General features: G+C 46.4%; 1 protein-coding gene across 1 annotated transcript in view; it reads left to right on the top strand.

Annotated features, from left to right (window-relative positions):
* LOC147689438 (uncharacterized) overlaps nt 1-16500 on the top strand; it is a 164541-nt gene that overhangs the window by 65056 nt on the left and 82985 nt on the right. The window contains exon 4 of the mRNA XM_086942209.1: nt 522-621. Coding sequence (XP_086798335.1) covers nt 522-621 — 100 coding nt within the window. The remainder of the gene's footprint in view (nt 1-521; nt 622-16500) is intronic.

The following is a 16500-nucleotide window of genomic DNA, read 5'->3' as shown; positions in this document are numbered from 1 at the left end:
GAGCAAGCAGGCAGGGCCAGAATCACCACCAAGGCCAGTATTACCAGGTGGGGCCAGAATCACAAAGCTGGGCCATTATCACCAGGCGGGGCCAGAATCATCAGGCAGAGGCAGACTCACCACAAAGGCCAGATTACCAGGCAGGCCAGTATTACCAGGCAGGCCAGTATTACCAGGCGAGGCAAGAATCACCAGGTGGGGCCAGAATCACCAGGTGGGGCCAGAATCACCAGGCGGGGCCAGAATCGCCACCAAGGCCAGGATCCCCAGATGGGGCCAGAATCACCCAGTGACATCATGACTCCCCCCCCTCGGGCTCCCTCCTCTTTCTGCTGGACACAATTTATTAGATCTGACCATAAACTCTTTCTGTTCCCAACACTGGCAGCCATCCTGCTCTTCCTGAAGGTTTGGCGCCTGCTTGCTTTTCCTAAATTTAGGTGGGATCTGGCGATTGGAATGTAAACTGGTGGATCACCCAAGTTTTTCCAGATTGACAAGAATGTTCTCTTCTTTTGAAGACATGCTGAGGACTGGAGGGGTCTGCGGGGTCCCATCCGATGCGGGGTACGTGTTGACAGCATCCTCTTCCCGGCCCGACGCAGTGCGGAGATTGCACAGGTAGGTGTTATGGCAACGCTGCATCACTGTGTACTCCATAAACAGGGTGTCAAGAGTTTTCTGCCCTCAGCATTACGTGGCGCATGCAAAGTTTCCAAAAACTCGTGAAGCTGAGTTTTTTCCTTGCTGGCGTTCATCAACGTCAAGTTGGTGAGCGCGAGCTAGGAAAATCCACCTCCTGGCTACATTTTTCCTTGTTCGCAATCGTCACCATAAAGTTGGCGAGCGTGAGCGTCGAAAATCAAACTCCCAGCGAGATTTCTCAACGCGGGTGGTCAGATTTCTCATTGCGAGTGGTTGCGTATGCTTGCGGCCACTCGTGTTGAGAACTGTCCGTTCTTGTTGAGAAAGCTGCCGCTCGAGTAAAAATCCACTCGCGTGGCAGAAAGGAAGCAACGCCCACTTGCTCTGTGCATGGTCCCGTTTGTGATGATTGCACAGTGTGGACAAGCATCTGGCACTGAAAATCAGTGCAAAACGGCATTTATCTAAAGCACTCCACCGCTTGCGGAACGCTGCGTACACGAAACTCCATCCAGGCTTAGTCAGGACTCTGGACTAAACTAAATTGGTAAATCAAACTCCAAATTAAAGTGTCTAGACACAGGAGCTCTTTGGATCTGAAAGATGGGGACCCAGGTGGCCCCTAGAGTAGAGGTCTTGCTTCAATGGGCACCAAGGCTAAAGTTAAATCCATTTTTGAATCCAGCTTCCAAATCAGTGCTATTCTTGGCTGCGCTGAGCTTCGCTGCTGCAGCTTTAAAAACAAGACAAACTTACCATTTAGCGTGGTGTTCTCTGAGGTCAGGCCTGCAATTACAGCCTGGCGGCAGGTTTGGACGCCCAGCAGGGTGAAGTCTCTTTGAAGTAGGCCTTTCCTTAACTGTAACACAGAAGAATGAGTGCATCAAGAGAAGCCCTTCTAGACTCTTCGCTCCTCCATCCCTTCTTAATCCCATTCATGCACACAGACGCACATGTCCACCGCTCAAATTAACAACTTATATTTCCCTACACGAATCCACCACTAGTCCACTTTGCGTTCTGTAGCAGCGTGCTACTCGTCGAAAGCGCATCAACACCTCACCAGTAGAAGTAAGCGCTATAGAAATATAATTGCTCTGTTTTGTTGTCGGTGGGGTGGCTGTACATGTACAAGGAGACAGTGAAGAGAAGCTGCAGGGGAAGAGAGCAATGAGGAGTTAAAGATGAAAAGGGGGGTTTTCAGACTGATGCAGGGAGAAGGCTTGAGGGCCCCTGGCTTCCAGTAGTGAGTGGGGGGACTCAGAAGTAATAAGGTTAAGAACCCCTGTCCTAGACATTTCTCCATAAAGGATAGTGGCCCTCGCCCACCCTCCACGGCGTGCTTCCTCATGGGCCCCCCCCTCGCCGTGGCTGTTGGTGGGATGGTCCGTGGTGGTAGAATTTGTTGTGGGTGCCAGTTGGTTGAAGGTTGTGCTATTTAAACTTCATTTATTTTAAATAACCGGAGCATCACAATCTCAAAAGAAAAGCAAGGACCTAGATTAAACATGTGTTTTCCAATATTGCATTTTATTTCTCACCCCCTCTCACAATTATTGCAGAGATATGGGGATATACTAGGCGCCCCTATAGTCAGTTTGTAATGTCATGTCTACATGCTTCTGCATTTGTCTGCCTTTAAAGAGAAACCCTGTGAAGTGGTGACAAGTTGGGGGTACAGAGCGTCCACCAACTCTTTTCACAGGGTGGACACTGTGTACCCAGTCAAGGCGCTGGATCCCACAAAAACAGTCTGAACTCGTCCCTGTGTAATTTTCAGACACCTGGAGATATTCAGCAGCCCTACAAGTTGTCTGCTTTCTTCTGAGCAGCAATGGGCAGGTGGTGAGGGGGTTTTTGTTAATTGTAAATTTCACCTGGGCCCAAAACAAAGGCTGAAGTTAAGGAGCCTTCAGGCCTCCTTTTGTTGGAGTATCCTGGTTGGAAGCTATCTGGAGCCTCACTCCTGAATGCAAATGCAATGGAGGATAACAAAGGCACACAGCTTGTTATTACTTCACAGGTACTTAAGAGAGGCATACTTTTTACTTTATTCATTCCCTGTATACAAGAGATATGCATGCACTGTAGGAATGTCAGATGTGTTGGTCTGTACCAGTATTTACATAAATAAATACCACTATTTTGTTTTACTCATCCCAATGCAGTGCTTTACATCACATGTACACATTATAAATTGACAATAAATGTGTATGTAAATCAATGTACAGGATGTGTTACATAAGGCAGTGAGGGTTACAAGTTGTAGAAGTCATGTCCTTCATAGCTCACTGTGCTATACTAGAAGGATTACAGTTGATCAATTGCAAGTAACAAAAAGATCTCAGCGTTAAAATATAAAATAACACTCGTCATCTGTATGTTACTTGATACGCTTTGAAGAAGACACATTAACCCTCCATGCTACTTTGATTCGAAACTGGGACTAGACAAAGCGCAGATTGCTCCAGCAAATACGTCAGCCTCCAGAGTTATCCTACCATTATTATTACTTCCTGAGCTTTACTGGGCACAAAAAGATCTCTGCAGCAGTTGCCTTAACTCCATAAGATATTTAAAAATGCAGACTTTACAAACAGTTATGCAGAACAGTTTTACTGCCACATTTCTCCTTGTTGCCAATTTGTTGGTGCCAGAGTTTGATTTTTTTTTAAATGCCTTTATTTTGCATTAGGGTTGCGTCACTTTTTTGGCACATCCGCAAGGGAAAATCTAATTTGTTAAATACTGTAATGCCCTCAAAAGTACTCATGATAGTTCTGCAAGAGTATTTGTGTGAGGTATTTATATATGATGTAAATTCCAGTGAGGTCAAGGTTTGTGAGGACATTTCCTGAGCTGCTCAGTGCAATTCCACACACCATGATGTCACGTGCCATGATGTCACTTGGATCCAGCTTAACTTGGTTAGTCTCCCCTACTTTTTTTTAAGAGTTGTGCCCTGGTGACCCTTAATACTTACTTTAGCAGTGCTCTGTTTTACACATTGTCTTTATGTACTCCAGTAATTTTTCTATGACCTTGGGTTTAAAAAGTCTATTGATACTTAGGGCCCTATTACGATGCCGGGCGGAGTTCCCTCCACCCAACACTGTCTCAGTCATGGGACCGACCAACACCCAGTCGGAGGTCCCGACCAACTAATTAGGATACGACCAAACACTGTTCAGTCGCCATTCCTATACTTTACAATAGTAGCATGTATTCTGACCGGAATGTATGCTCCCATTGTAAAATAGGAGGTTCAGTTCATCCTTGCACCCCATGAAGGTGCCTGCCACGGGGTGCAGGGATCAACAGGGGGGCACCATAGATGCTCCCTCGGCATCCAACCGTAATCGGCCCCTTAGTACTTTATGCACTGCTTCACGACATTGCTTATTGCAAAGGAGTTTGTTGAGCAATAGGCTTAGTAGGTGGGACACCTTTCACCAAGGAGTTCTACCAGGGATGGAATATTTGTCATGTGTCCTGTGGTTACCTGTGTTAGCAGCAGTGCCCTTTCGAAGCACTTTAAATAAGAAGTGGAAATAATCACTAATTCAAGGCGAGAACCTGTAAGGATTAGAAAGGATGGCCTACTGAGGGGGTGCATACTGGTTATCTGTCCATCACAGCAAACGCCAGCAGCGAGTGTTTAAATCACTGCGCCACCATGGAGGGTGTTCACTGGTGAGCCGCCCCTGCCTTCCACTGCTTGCAGTCGTATTGATGGAGCAAGGATTCGCACGTATAGCGCCTTGCTCGTATGCAAAACCCTTGTCTACACTGCATAATAATATTAACACCATTGTTCGTCATTTATAAAGTTTTCCCCTACACGCGGGTGTCCCTAGGATGCTTGCTTGTTTGTCTTTTCACGTACTAACGAAGCTTGCACTGAAAATGGCTGCTTTGCCACAATTCAGTCTGCGCATGCGTCGGTCATACCCATGTGATGTGACGCACTCGCATTCTGGAGGGATTCTGTGCTCATGCGCATTGATGCTAAATATGGCCGCTTGTCTCTCACCACGCTCTCTGCTTACTGCAGCAGCTTTCAGCCTATCTATTCTTTCGCATTAATCCTTAATGCTATAGTCATTGTAAAAGTAAGGGTTGGTTGTCTCTTATCATGGTATACAGTGCGATCAGTTTTATGTATGATTTTAATTTGTTTTCGCTTACTTTTCATGTACCGCGTCTTTGTGGGCTGGGTAATCATGAGCGGAGCCATGCTTGAAGCTCTGCTGGGCACCGTCACATGACCGGAGAAAGTTCCAACTGCGCAGAAGCTAAACCTAGCCAGCTGGCACCTGAAGCACAATGCGCCTGGGAACGTCGCTGGGAATACGGCACCTCACCTTGGAAATAGCAATACTGTTGCTACCTATTGAAAACTGTCCTGTACTGCTGTATTCTATGCATGGGAACGTGAACCTGAGGGGCGGGTATTCAAAATTGCATATTAATCATGTGAAACTGAATTCTAGGAGGTGGTGAAGACCACACCACCTCTCCTGACCAATCTTAGGGGGTCATTAGGATGGAGGATTTTCCGCATCCTCCGGGCCGGCGGAAGCCACCGCCGGCCCGGAGGATGCGGAAAATCCTCTGCGGACCCACCAGGACCCACCGCCACATTAGGATGGCTGGTGGGTCATGGTTTAGGTCCGCAGTTTTTCCGCCGCGGCTGGCTTACAACCGCGGCGGAAAAGCACTAAAATGGTGAAGGTGTCTCTTAGACACCGTCAGCCAGATTAGGATGTGCTTGGGAACATGCTTTTCCGCGGTGGCTTTTCCGCCGAGGAAAAGCATGTGTAACTGCACTGCAGGGGCCCATTGCGGGCCCCCTAGGTGTAGTGGGGGGTGGGGGTGCACATGGGGGGTACCTATGGTACCCCCCTGCATTTGCGTGCACAATGCAGCAGGCACCGCGCGGTGCCTGCCGCTTTGTGCACGCAAATGCTGTGCATGCATTTTTAACATTGCTGCGGGTGCAGCTTGAAGCTCCACCCGCAGCAATGTTAAAAATAGAGGATGTGACCGCCACCCTGGCGGTCACATCCTAATCTGCACAGAGGGAACGCCGCAGCCCATGCGGACGTTCCCTCATGCTCTGGGGTCGCGGACGGACTCAAGTCCGTCCGCGATCCTAATGACCCCCATAATATGGAAAACTGTCACTTGCAACATTAGGGGGTGGTCTGAGGGTCCCCAAAATTGTATAATTACCCTAGTTTAGCTTAGGAAAATTGTCCGACTTGTCCGAGTAGCAGACCTGTCACTGACCCTACGATCTCAATAGGTGCTCATTCTGAAAGTGCTGCGGAGCACTTTGTCCATACTTTCCACAAACTCCCAAGGGGTGGAAAATCCTAAGTGCTGGCGAAGCACTTTGCTGGGGAATTCGAAAATCCAATCGGGGTTTCTGGCGGATTACTTGCAGGAGGGGGTAACGCAGGCGTTGCTGTCCGAAGCTGTGGGTGTTGGTCGTACCCTGGGAGGCCCAGTCCTTGATCCGAACCTGAGGGGTATCCTGTCCTTATTCTCCGTGAGCTGTACCTGCTCACAGTCTGGCATTCCTTTTCTGAGGGTCCCTGTCCCCGTCTTCCCCACTGACCCGTGGCCAGGGTTGGTCTTCAATCTGAATTAGGTAAATATAGATTGTGGGTTTGCGTATCTCTTTTTCTTTCTCTCTCTCTCTCTCTCTCTCTGATCTGTCAAACATTCTTACCTGTGTTATTGCCGTATTGCCATTGAACTTATATGTGCCTGAATTTTAGTTGGTTCCTTCTCTCCCCCTCTCCTTTAGAAATTCATTGATTTTATAAACTATAGCATGTTCCCGTTTTTCCCTTTCCTTTAGTGGATTGCAGTGAAAGTAGCAAGAATAATCTGAACACTTAGGTTAAGTACATGTTCTAGGTCCAATCCCATTCCTATGTTCTAGTATAACGTGGCAGTGAATAGTATGTGCTAAACTTCTCCCAGTAGTTTCCCATATATTCTAAATGGTCATATTTTTTGTGCAAGGTTACCTTTTGGTACTGATTTTGATGTTTGATATATTACTTTGTGTATCGCTTATTATTTTGGCTTCTTCACTTTGAATTCTTATATAAAAACTCGAACTTAATCAGGTGTCTGTGGTCATTTTACAAAAACTGTGGAAAGTATAGTACGGATTTTAAGGTGTATTGGATGTTAGGCCTGTCTACTTTTCCTTAACAGCTCCAGGTCCGTCAAAGAATTGCGCCTGTGGTAAGTCGGGTGCATGGTAAGCAGAGGTAAATCCAAACCTGATTACTCCTAGCAGCGTGCAGGAGGAGAAATCCTCACCCAGTTTCACCCAAACGAAGTTAATGTGTTCTTCACGCCAAGGGCCCAGTGCGTGTTAGAGAATTGGTAACCCGGGTGACCTGGGGAAAACTGCGCGCTCTAGCAGTAATTTCTGGTAGCAGAGGATGGTTTGGACTAGTTAGATTAGGTAGACAGGATAGTCATAAACAAACCGTGAATACAAAAACGTGCTGCTGATTGTTACTGTATTTTTAAAATGTTTTGAAATGTGTTTGTATATGTAAATGTTCATGAATTTGCATTTGCTGTTATAAATACTGCATGTTGAATTAACCCAGAATTGTTTGTAAGTGTTCAGTGTAGTCTGAATCCCCGGGGAAGTATTTTAGCTGACGGTGAGTAGAATCCGATTAGCTGTTGAAGTCACTAAGTTTGAATCATTAGTGCAGGGTTAAAGGAATAACTGGAAGCACTAATTAGGACCTTTGTTTCTGGAGTGAATGATAGCTACGAGTCCATTATAAAACTTTCATTGCGATATCACCTAGTAAGGGTCGCATACGGAAGGAGTAGTAGGGTCTCCGAGGCTTGTCTGGTAAGTAAAATAGTTCGCTGGTGAAATCCTGGCTCAGTACATATCCCCGACTAAGGTGGATGAGCCAGAAGAATAACGGGTTCTATGTTACTAGTGTGAAGGGACAGGCAAAGAAGTCTATCCAGAGTGAATGAAAAGTAGACAGAAGTGGTTTACTAGTAGCGAAAGAAAAGTCTTTTCTCTTTTTAGAACACTCAGACATAGTGGCAAACGTTGCGTATTGTTAACTAAAACGTGCACTCGCACTTTAGAGAGAGTAAAAAGTTTCCGTTACCTTGTGAAGGCGGGAGTCAGTCGGAGAACTGCTCTGACGTCACTTCGTGCCGCGCTGGTATTGGTCAGGACAGCGGGCGTGTAGCGGAGCTGAATTTGTGAAGGAGGGGTGAGTGCCGAAGCGGGAGACTCTGTCTTGCGAAAAGGCCGCGCACCCGTTGGTTGACCGTAGTTGTATTCTCTGACCTGATTGGGTGGCGCGAAATAAAAGTCGCGCTAGCATTGGAAGCACGAAAGTAAACAAAATTAATCAAGCCGAGTTAGAAGCGAGTCTGGAGAGTTGTATGTGGTATCCAGACTTCATACCGAATCCAAAGTACCTAGGATTTCATAAGGATCAGCTTATACGAGGTAGACCGCACATGATGTATGGAATAAAGAGAAAATTGTCATTTTCGGATAAAGTAAAGAATTTTTTCAAAACTGACAAGCCCATTAGAACGAGAGAAGGTGTACTCATTCCCCCGCCAAATACCCCTGCCTCTTTTATGTTGTTTGATAAAGGGTATCATACTTGTGTCTGGCTAGAAAATTGGGCAAAGTATACTATAGATGACGGAGTCCTGGCATTCCCTGTTGAAGGTACATTTAATGGTCGGATCCTGTTTAACTTAAGGACCCGCATGAATGAATTACACCCTAGACCTAGGTTGACCCAGTACGAAGCTTTGGAGGAATGGGAGATTGAGGCTGCAGAGCGAGATAAACCCCGAATGGAGAAAGGAGTGAGTAAGTGGTATCCCAGACTTCCAACGCCAACCAAAGAGCAGAAAATGAAACAGTGGAGGCAGTCTATGTTAACTGAAGGGCTGTTTCCCATGATGGGAGTATTGGAGGAGAAAAAAGGAAAATGTAAAGCAAAAACCCATCACCTAGCACCTATGGGGGATGTAGAAGATGAACACCTGGAGGACTTGTTAATGAAGGATCCACCTCCCTATGTGGCAGAATCAGATTCGGTGCATTCTCAAAGTTCTGTTACCAATTACCCCGGGAGTAGGAGGGAAGGTGATACAGACAGGACAGCTACAAGCAGTAAACATAGTGGAAGGGATGAGTTTTGCAGACCTAAGTCCACCGTCCCGAATTATCAGCCATTCGGGGAAAGTCCCCCTCGATTGGTTGCCCCGACTGCCCCGAGTATTTATCCATCCTTAGTACCCCAGGTATTACATGGCAATTCTGCTGAAAGGGGGTTGCAGGAAAAAGAGAGAGAAGTCCTGACGAGACAGCGAGAGGACTTAGCCAGAACCATTGCACAGATGCATCCCCATCCTGAGGCCTTGACCATTCCGGTAACTATTGGTCCTGCTATCCCAATGTATAAAAATGACTTGATTAGTCCCCTTCCTCCTGTCATCACCCCAATACTGCCTACTCCTAGCTTCCAGACCCCGAGGAAAGAAGTATTCATAGATGAGGATCAGGAAAGTGAGTGTGAATCTGGAAGTTTAATGGATTTGCCCATAAGGGAGTCGAGGGCCAGTGTAATAGGGACAAGAAGTCAGCCCAGACAAAAGGAAGTGGTGATCGAAAGTGCATCTGGAGTTAGGAACGCCTCTTTAGTTTCCCCTGAAGAATTAGACCGGTGGACAAAGGAGATAGAGAAAGAGACTACTTCTCAACCTAAAACATTGGAAATATATAAATTAAGAATAGAGATAGAAGAAATGATGGCTGGGAACGTGGGAGTTGAGCGCCTGAGCTCGTATAATGAAGAAGAGTTACTATTCATCAGTAAAAATCTTACCCGGAGTGCTAGGGTGCTCCACGAAAAGATAATGGATGCCGCTGCAGAAATGGGAGTTGATGTTAGTCGCTCCAAAATTCTTCAGAAACCCTACAGAGTGGACTTTTCAGACAAAGACTTAGAAAGCCTGAATGTGATGGGGAAACAGATCCAAGTAAAGGAATTGTTGAAACTCCTGCAGAAATGGGGCGAAGTGGGGAAGTGGAGAACCAGGTGGGCAAAGAAAAAGGAAGGCAGCAGGGCTGGGTCAGTAACTTCAGAATTTGTATTAAAGGAAGTAACCCCAACAGAAAAATTGTGTCCCATGAGGGAGGTCCCGGGAGGAAAATATGTCCATGTCCCTTGGTCCAGACAAGACATTGTGTCATTTACAAATGACTTCCCAAAATTACGTGAGAAACCAGTTGACTGGTACCGACAGGTAGAGCGTTTCATAAAAGTTCAGAAATGCCTGCTGAAAGACCTGGATGGGTTTTTCGATATTGTGGTCCCTGTAGATCTGTGGACAGACTGTAAAATAGAGATTGATTGGCCTAATGATGAATATCCCAGAGATGAGAGAACGGGAGCCCCTTCACCGGATGTAATGAGGAAATATGACCAGGTCATACAGTATCTTAAGAAAAAGGTGCCAGCCAAAGAGACAGATTGGACCCGAATAGATAGAACAACCCAAGAACGTGATGAGACAGTGCATTCATTTTACGAAAGGTTACTACAGGTATTCAAAACTTACAGTGGTATTGATAATGTGGACATGAAAGACATGACCCATTTCAGTTACAGATTTGTGCTAGGATTAAGGCCTGAAATATCACAATGGATTCGAGATAACAAAATCAGTTGGCAGGGAAAGCCCATAGATGATGTCCTGAAATATGCAAAATACTGCGAAGACGAAATTGAAAATAAAAAGAAAGCCCTAAAGGAGAAAGTGATGTGGGCACAGGTGAAATTAGCTGAACAGCAAGAAAAACAGTTAAGTAAAATGCCTTCTGATAATAATGTCCCGAATACCAATTCTGGGGGGGGAGGAAAGCCCAGACCTAAAATGAGTCGTGAGGAGGCCATGAAAAAGTTTCAGTGCCATGGGTGCGGCCAGATGGGGCATTGGAGAGACGAGTGTCCACACCTACAGGCTGGTAATGCCCCTGTAAATGGTTTAAATCCACAGGTGCCGAAAGAGGGGACAAGGAAAACCCAGCAACAGGTAAAATTACCTCCAGTACCTCGCGCTCCTAGACAGAATTTTAAGAGTCAGGGTCAGCAGAATGAGAGGGCGGAAGTATGGGAGGTTGAGAGTGAAAGAAATGCAGTCATTCCGCAGTACTTGCTAAGTGATACCTTCCTTTGTGAAGATCAAGATTGACGGGGCCTGAGAGGGGAGGATGAGGAGTGCGTACTTGGCGCCTCCTTACCGGTAGACCAGACTGGACCATACATTGAAGGAAAGGTTGAAGGCAAAGACGTCACCTTTCTGTTGGACACTGGTGCTACCAGATCTACTGTAAGAACAGTAGATGTTCCTAACCTACCCCTCTCGGGAGAAGCGATCCAAGTAGTGGGCGTATCAAATCAGATAATACGTACCCCTGTAACTGAACCAATGGAGATTTCCATAGGAAATTTCAAGGAAATGCACAGATTTGTGGTCTGTGATTCCAGTCCTGTAAACCTACTGGGACGTGATTTGTTGTGCAAAATGCGTTGTACCATTTACTGCACACCAAATGGCGTTGAAATTCAGACCCCCGATGAAGATGGCCTGTACAAACTAATGTTAGTCAGACAAGATGCTGATATCAAGCCTTTGACAATTGAGGATTTACCTGAGGAACTCCAGCTAAGAGTCGTACCCGAAGTGTGGGATTTCACGGGAAAAGATGTAGGCCTGATGGCAAATGTGGACCCGGTTAAAATAGCAATAAAAACAAATGCTGTATACCCCAAAACAAGACAGTACAAAATGAGTGCAGAAGTGAAGGCAGGAGTAGCGACTGAAATAACGAGGCTGCTAGAAGCAGAAATAATAGAAGAAGTGATGAGCAGCCCCTGTAACTCGCCTATCATTGGGATCAAAAAGCCTAGTGGGAAGTACAGGGTAGTGCAAGATTTGCGCAAGGTAAACCAATTTGTTGTGCCTTGCTGTCCTATTGTACCCAACCCTGCAGTAATACTCTACCAGATTCCTTGGAATGCCGAATGGTTCACTGTCATCGATCTGTGCCACGCATTCTTTTCCATCCCATTGCACCCTGAAAGCAAATTCCTTTTCAGTTTTGAATTCGACAGCCATATCTATGTCTGGAATCGTGTCCCCCAGGGGTACACTGAAAGTCCATCGATTTTCAACCAGATACTGAAAAAGTGCCTTGAATCCCTAGTGCTGCCAAGAGAGTCTGTTTTGGTGCAGTACATAGATGACCTGTTGGTGGCATCTAAAACCCAAACTGACTGTGTCACTGACACCATTGCCTTGCTGAATCACCTAGGAAAGGGAGGACATAAAGTGTCGCCTGACAAATTGCAGTTTTGTAAAAACTCAGTGAAGTATCTGGGGCACCAGATAGAAAAAGGAATCAGGAAAGTAACTACTGAAAGAATCAAAATAATTAGAGCAATGGAACTGCCCAAAACTCAGAAAGAAGTGAGAATGTTCTTGGGAGTTGTGGGTTACTGCAGGCAATGGATTGCAGGATTTGCGGCTCTAGCCCGACCCCTGATAAATATGACAAAGAAAGGAGTGGAAGACCCCGTCCATTGGGACAGTGAGAGTATGAATGCTTGGGTAACTCTGAGAAACTGTCTGTGTACCGCACCTGCATTGGGTATGGCTGAGTACAATAGACCCTTTGAACTGTTCTGTGACACCAGAGAAAATTGTGCTCTTTCAGTCCTGACCCAGGAGCACGGATCAGTCAGAAGGCCAGTCGCCTACTTTTCGGCCACCCTAGATCCAGTGGCGGCTGGACTGCCTGGCTGCTTAAAAGCCGTTGCTGCTACTTGCGTCAGTCTAGAACAGAGCGAGAGCATTGTCATGGGACATCCCGTCACTGTCTATGTTCCTCACTCTGTTGTCATCCTACTGACTAGAACTAGGACCCAGTACCTCACACCTAGTCGGCTGACTAAGTATGAGAGAATTTTGATTGGTGCTGAAAATATAACTATCTCCCGGTGCAATGTCCTAAATCCTGCGACACTGTTACCTGTCCCTCTGGATGCAGAATCGGATGAGGGTGGGGAACATAATTGCATTGATCTGACTGAATATAGCACCAAGCCCCGTCCTGACATTCGTGAAATAGCACTACGGGACGGGGATAAAACAATGTTTGTGGATGGCTCGTGTTTGAGACATGAGAGTGGGAGTCTGAGTGCTGCCTATGCTGTGGTTACTCTGACAGGAGTCGTCGAGGCATCTTACATGCGCGAGGTGAAATCTGCACAAGTGGCGGAGCTTATCGCGTTAACTCGAGCATGCAAGAGGGGAAAAAACAAAAGAATTACTGTTTACACCGACAGTCAGTACTGTTTCGGGGTTGTTCATGACTTCGGCCAATTGTGGTTGCAAAGAGAATTCATGACTTCCTCTGGCACACCTATCCGAAATGGGAAAGTAGTGCATAACTTACTGGAAGCTATCCAATTACCCAAAGAATTGGCTGTGGTCAAGTGTGCGGCTCACAGGTCTGGAAATGACGACGTGACTGCCGGTAATAGGTACGCTGACAAAATTGCACAGTTTTGTGCCCGACACCAGATGTCCCTACAAATTGCCCGGTGGGATGGAACCAGCTGCCAACTTATGTTGTTTGATAATGTGTCAACGTGGGAAGAGTTAAGAGAGATACAACAAGCCACAGACAGGCAAGAAAAAGGCAGGTGGGCCGCAAAGGAATGCGAGTTGCGAGAAGATGGTGTGGTGGTAAATCCGGATGGGGTGCCTGTACTGCCTGATAGCTTGATCGACCCCATGGTCAGAATGATACATGAGCCAACACATATGGGAAGAGATGCGATGTGTCGGGTGTTTGAACAGGTGTTCTGCAATTCAAGGTTCAGGGACCAGGCGGACAGGTTTTGCCAGAGGTGCCTAGTGTGTCAGCAATTCAATGCAGGAAAGAAGACTGTAGTGAAACAGAGTACTATTGGAAAGGCAGTAGGTCCCTTCGTAAGAATACAGGCAGACTTCATAACCATGCCCAGATGCAACGGATATAGATATGTCTTAGTCATAGTATGTCTATTCTCCAGGTGGGTGGAAGCATATCCAGCTAAGAAAAATGACGCTATCACCACAGCCAAACTATTGCTCAGGGAGTTGATACCTAGGTATGGGATCCCAGAGACGATCGAAACGGACCAAGGTGGGCATTTTGCCAACGATGTCCTATTGGAACTCTGTAGAGCATTCAAAATGAAGCAAAGATTGCACTGCGCCTACCACCCAGAGGCTTCTGGGGTAGTGGAACAAATAAATGGCACTCTGAAGTCCAGACTGGGAAAAATGTGTGATTCCACAAAAATGAACTGGATAGAAGCTTTACCCCTGGTGCTGATGAGTTTGAGAAGTATCCCAAATCGAAAGACTGGCCTGAGTCCCCATGAAGTGTTGATGGGAAGAGTGATGCGCCAGGCATGGGTACCCGGAAACAAACTGCTAAGCATTTCTGATGATATGGTGCTAGAATACTGCAAGCAGTTGGGTGACCAAGTGCGTTCTCTCTCTCAGCAGATTGGAGAGACTGAAGACGAGTGGCCAAAGACTCCAGCACACAACCTGCAGCCAGGAGACTGGGTGGTGTTAAAGAAACACACCCGAAGCAGCTGCTTGAAGCCAAGGTGGGGAAAGCGACGACAAGTGATCCTCGTCACTACCACTGCTGTGAAGTGCGCTGGTGTACCGAAGTGGATCCACGCCAGCCACACAAAGCGGGTATCTGGAGAGAACGCGACTGGAGCTGAAGGCAGCACAGCTGAAGAGACCTCCGAGGAAGAGAGTCCGGAGCTAGCTGACATCGAACTGCCGAGCACAAGTCGAGACGTTGAATGGTATCCCGCCGACGAACCGGTTCATGATCCAATACGAACCCGGAAATATTCTTACCTAGACAGTGAGTGGGATAGTCCAGGTGAGTCAGAAATAGAAGAAGCAGGTCAGGTCAACGAAAGCCACAACACACCTGATCAGGACATAGGCCAAGTAGGGTCAGATCAAGATCTCGAGACTCCTCCTGAAACTCCGGAGCCGAGAAAGGGACAGTTAGAAATTAGGGCTGACGTTCATGCAGAAGAAAACGAAGAGATCGGAGAGCATGAACAGGAACAGATAGAACTAGATCAAAGTGCTCAGACAACGGAAACAATAGTAACAAAAAGTAAAAAGAAAGTGCGATTTGAATCTGAGCAGGGACAGATTAGCGACCAGGCAGAAGAAATAGACGAAAGACCTGGAACTAGTCAGGCAGGCAGGAAAACAGAAGTGCCACAACAAAAGGTGAAAAGAGTGCACGAAGAAGGAGAAGTCTCCTCAACCACTGGGAGGCACGGAGGAAGAAGTACACCTCGATACGTCAAGAGACTAAGGCTCAGACTAAAAACAGTCGAAGAAAACGATAAAGACCGAAAAAGGGCTTTAAGTGAAAGGAGTGCAGCCCAAGGCAAATCGCTGAGAAAGAGCGACAGAATAAAGAAACAGAACCGACTGTATCGGAGCCCTGAGTGGACGTACTTTGTGTTGGAAGAGATTGACGAGCCTCACCACAGTGGCAACAGTGACCACGAGTCCATTGCTGATCGGAGTTCGGACGAAGACCCTCCTTAAGAGAGCCCCGAAGTGAGCCTTTGGTGCAGAGAAACGAAGAGGGGTAGCAAAAGCCACCTGTAAGCTAAATATGTCTGATCCGAGTGTCTCTGGGAGATCCCGCTGTGGGTGTCTCAAAACCTGTTGTAAGATATGCTTGTGTAGTGTAGCTATGCTAATAGTAATGTGGATAGGACTAACAGTTTTTCTACCTTTTATGATAAGTAAGAATCCTAACTTGTCCCCTACTGAACCCGAAGCAGTAGATGTAGGGGTTGTACAGACTGCAGAAACACCACGAAGACTAGAAAGACGCGACAAAAGAGTAGGACTGACACACACACGACCTGATTTAGAAGCACCAGATGAGGATGGACTACACTTTCACAAAATGAAGAACAGGACGCACTTAAATGTTTTTGCTAACTTGTTAGTGCATTATGTAGAAGCTATGGAAATAGAGGACTGTTATGTCTGCATGAAGCTGCCAACTTCAGTAGCTGAAGGCGTGACATACCACCACCTACCTTTGACCTATGGAATATCCTGTAGTATATTAGCTAGCTTGTTCTATAGAAGCACATTGCAGTACTATTATTCAAATGATGACGTAGTATTTTCTGAACTTCCTGTTAGAGGACATTTGAACCGTGTACATACTACAAGTGACGTGACCCGCTATATGGGAGAATATTTCCTGACTATAGGTAACATAGACTTAGATCAAGCAAGAGAAGACAATCTGACCTGTTCACTGCAAGAGCAGGAAAAGATGTTTATAAAGATGGCGGACAGAAGGAGAGAAAAGTTTCAGAAGAAGGCAAATGACGAGAAGGATAGAGTCCCTAGGTGGGCTGAGCACATGGATAACACCTCAGGAGGCGAAGCCAGTCCTGCCTTGTTGCTGGATTTTGAAGGAAAGGGGAAACTTTGTATTCATAGGGAAAGGACAGAGTACTATAACAATGTATTCATCGGTTCCAGCGAGTGTGAACATAATTATAAGGTAATTGGAGGTTGGGGTTTCAAAAATGGGTCAGAACCTGTGTTTCCCGGAATATATTATATATGTGGGAACAAGGCTTATTTCAAATTGCCGGATCACTGGTATGGAAGCTGCTACTTTGG

Source organism: Lissotriton vulgaris, chromosome 10, assembly GCF_964263255.1.
Source record: "Lissotriton vulgaris chromosome 10, aLisVul1.2, whole genome shotgun sequence".
NCBI lineage: Eukaryota > Metazoa > Chordata > Amphibia > Caudata > Salamandridae > Lissotriton > Lissotriton vulgaris.
The sequence above is the reverse complement of the archived record's forward strand: the minus strand, read 5'-3'. Positions and strand labels throughout refer to the sequence as shown.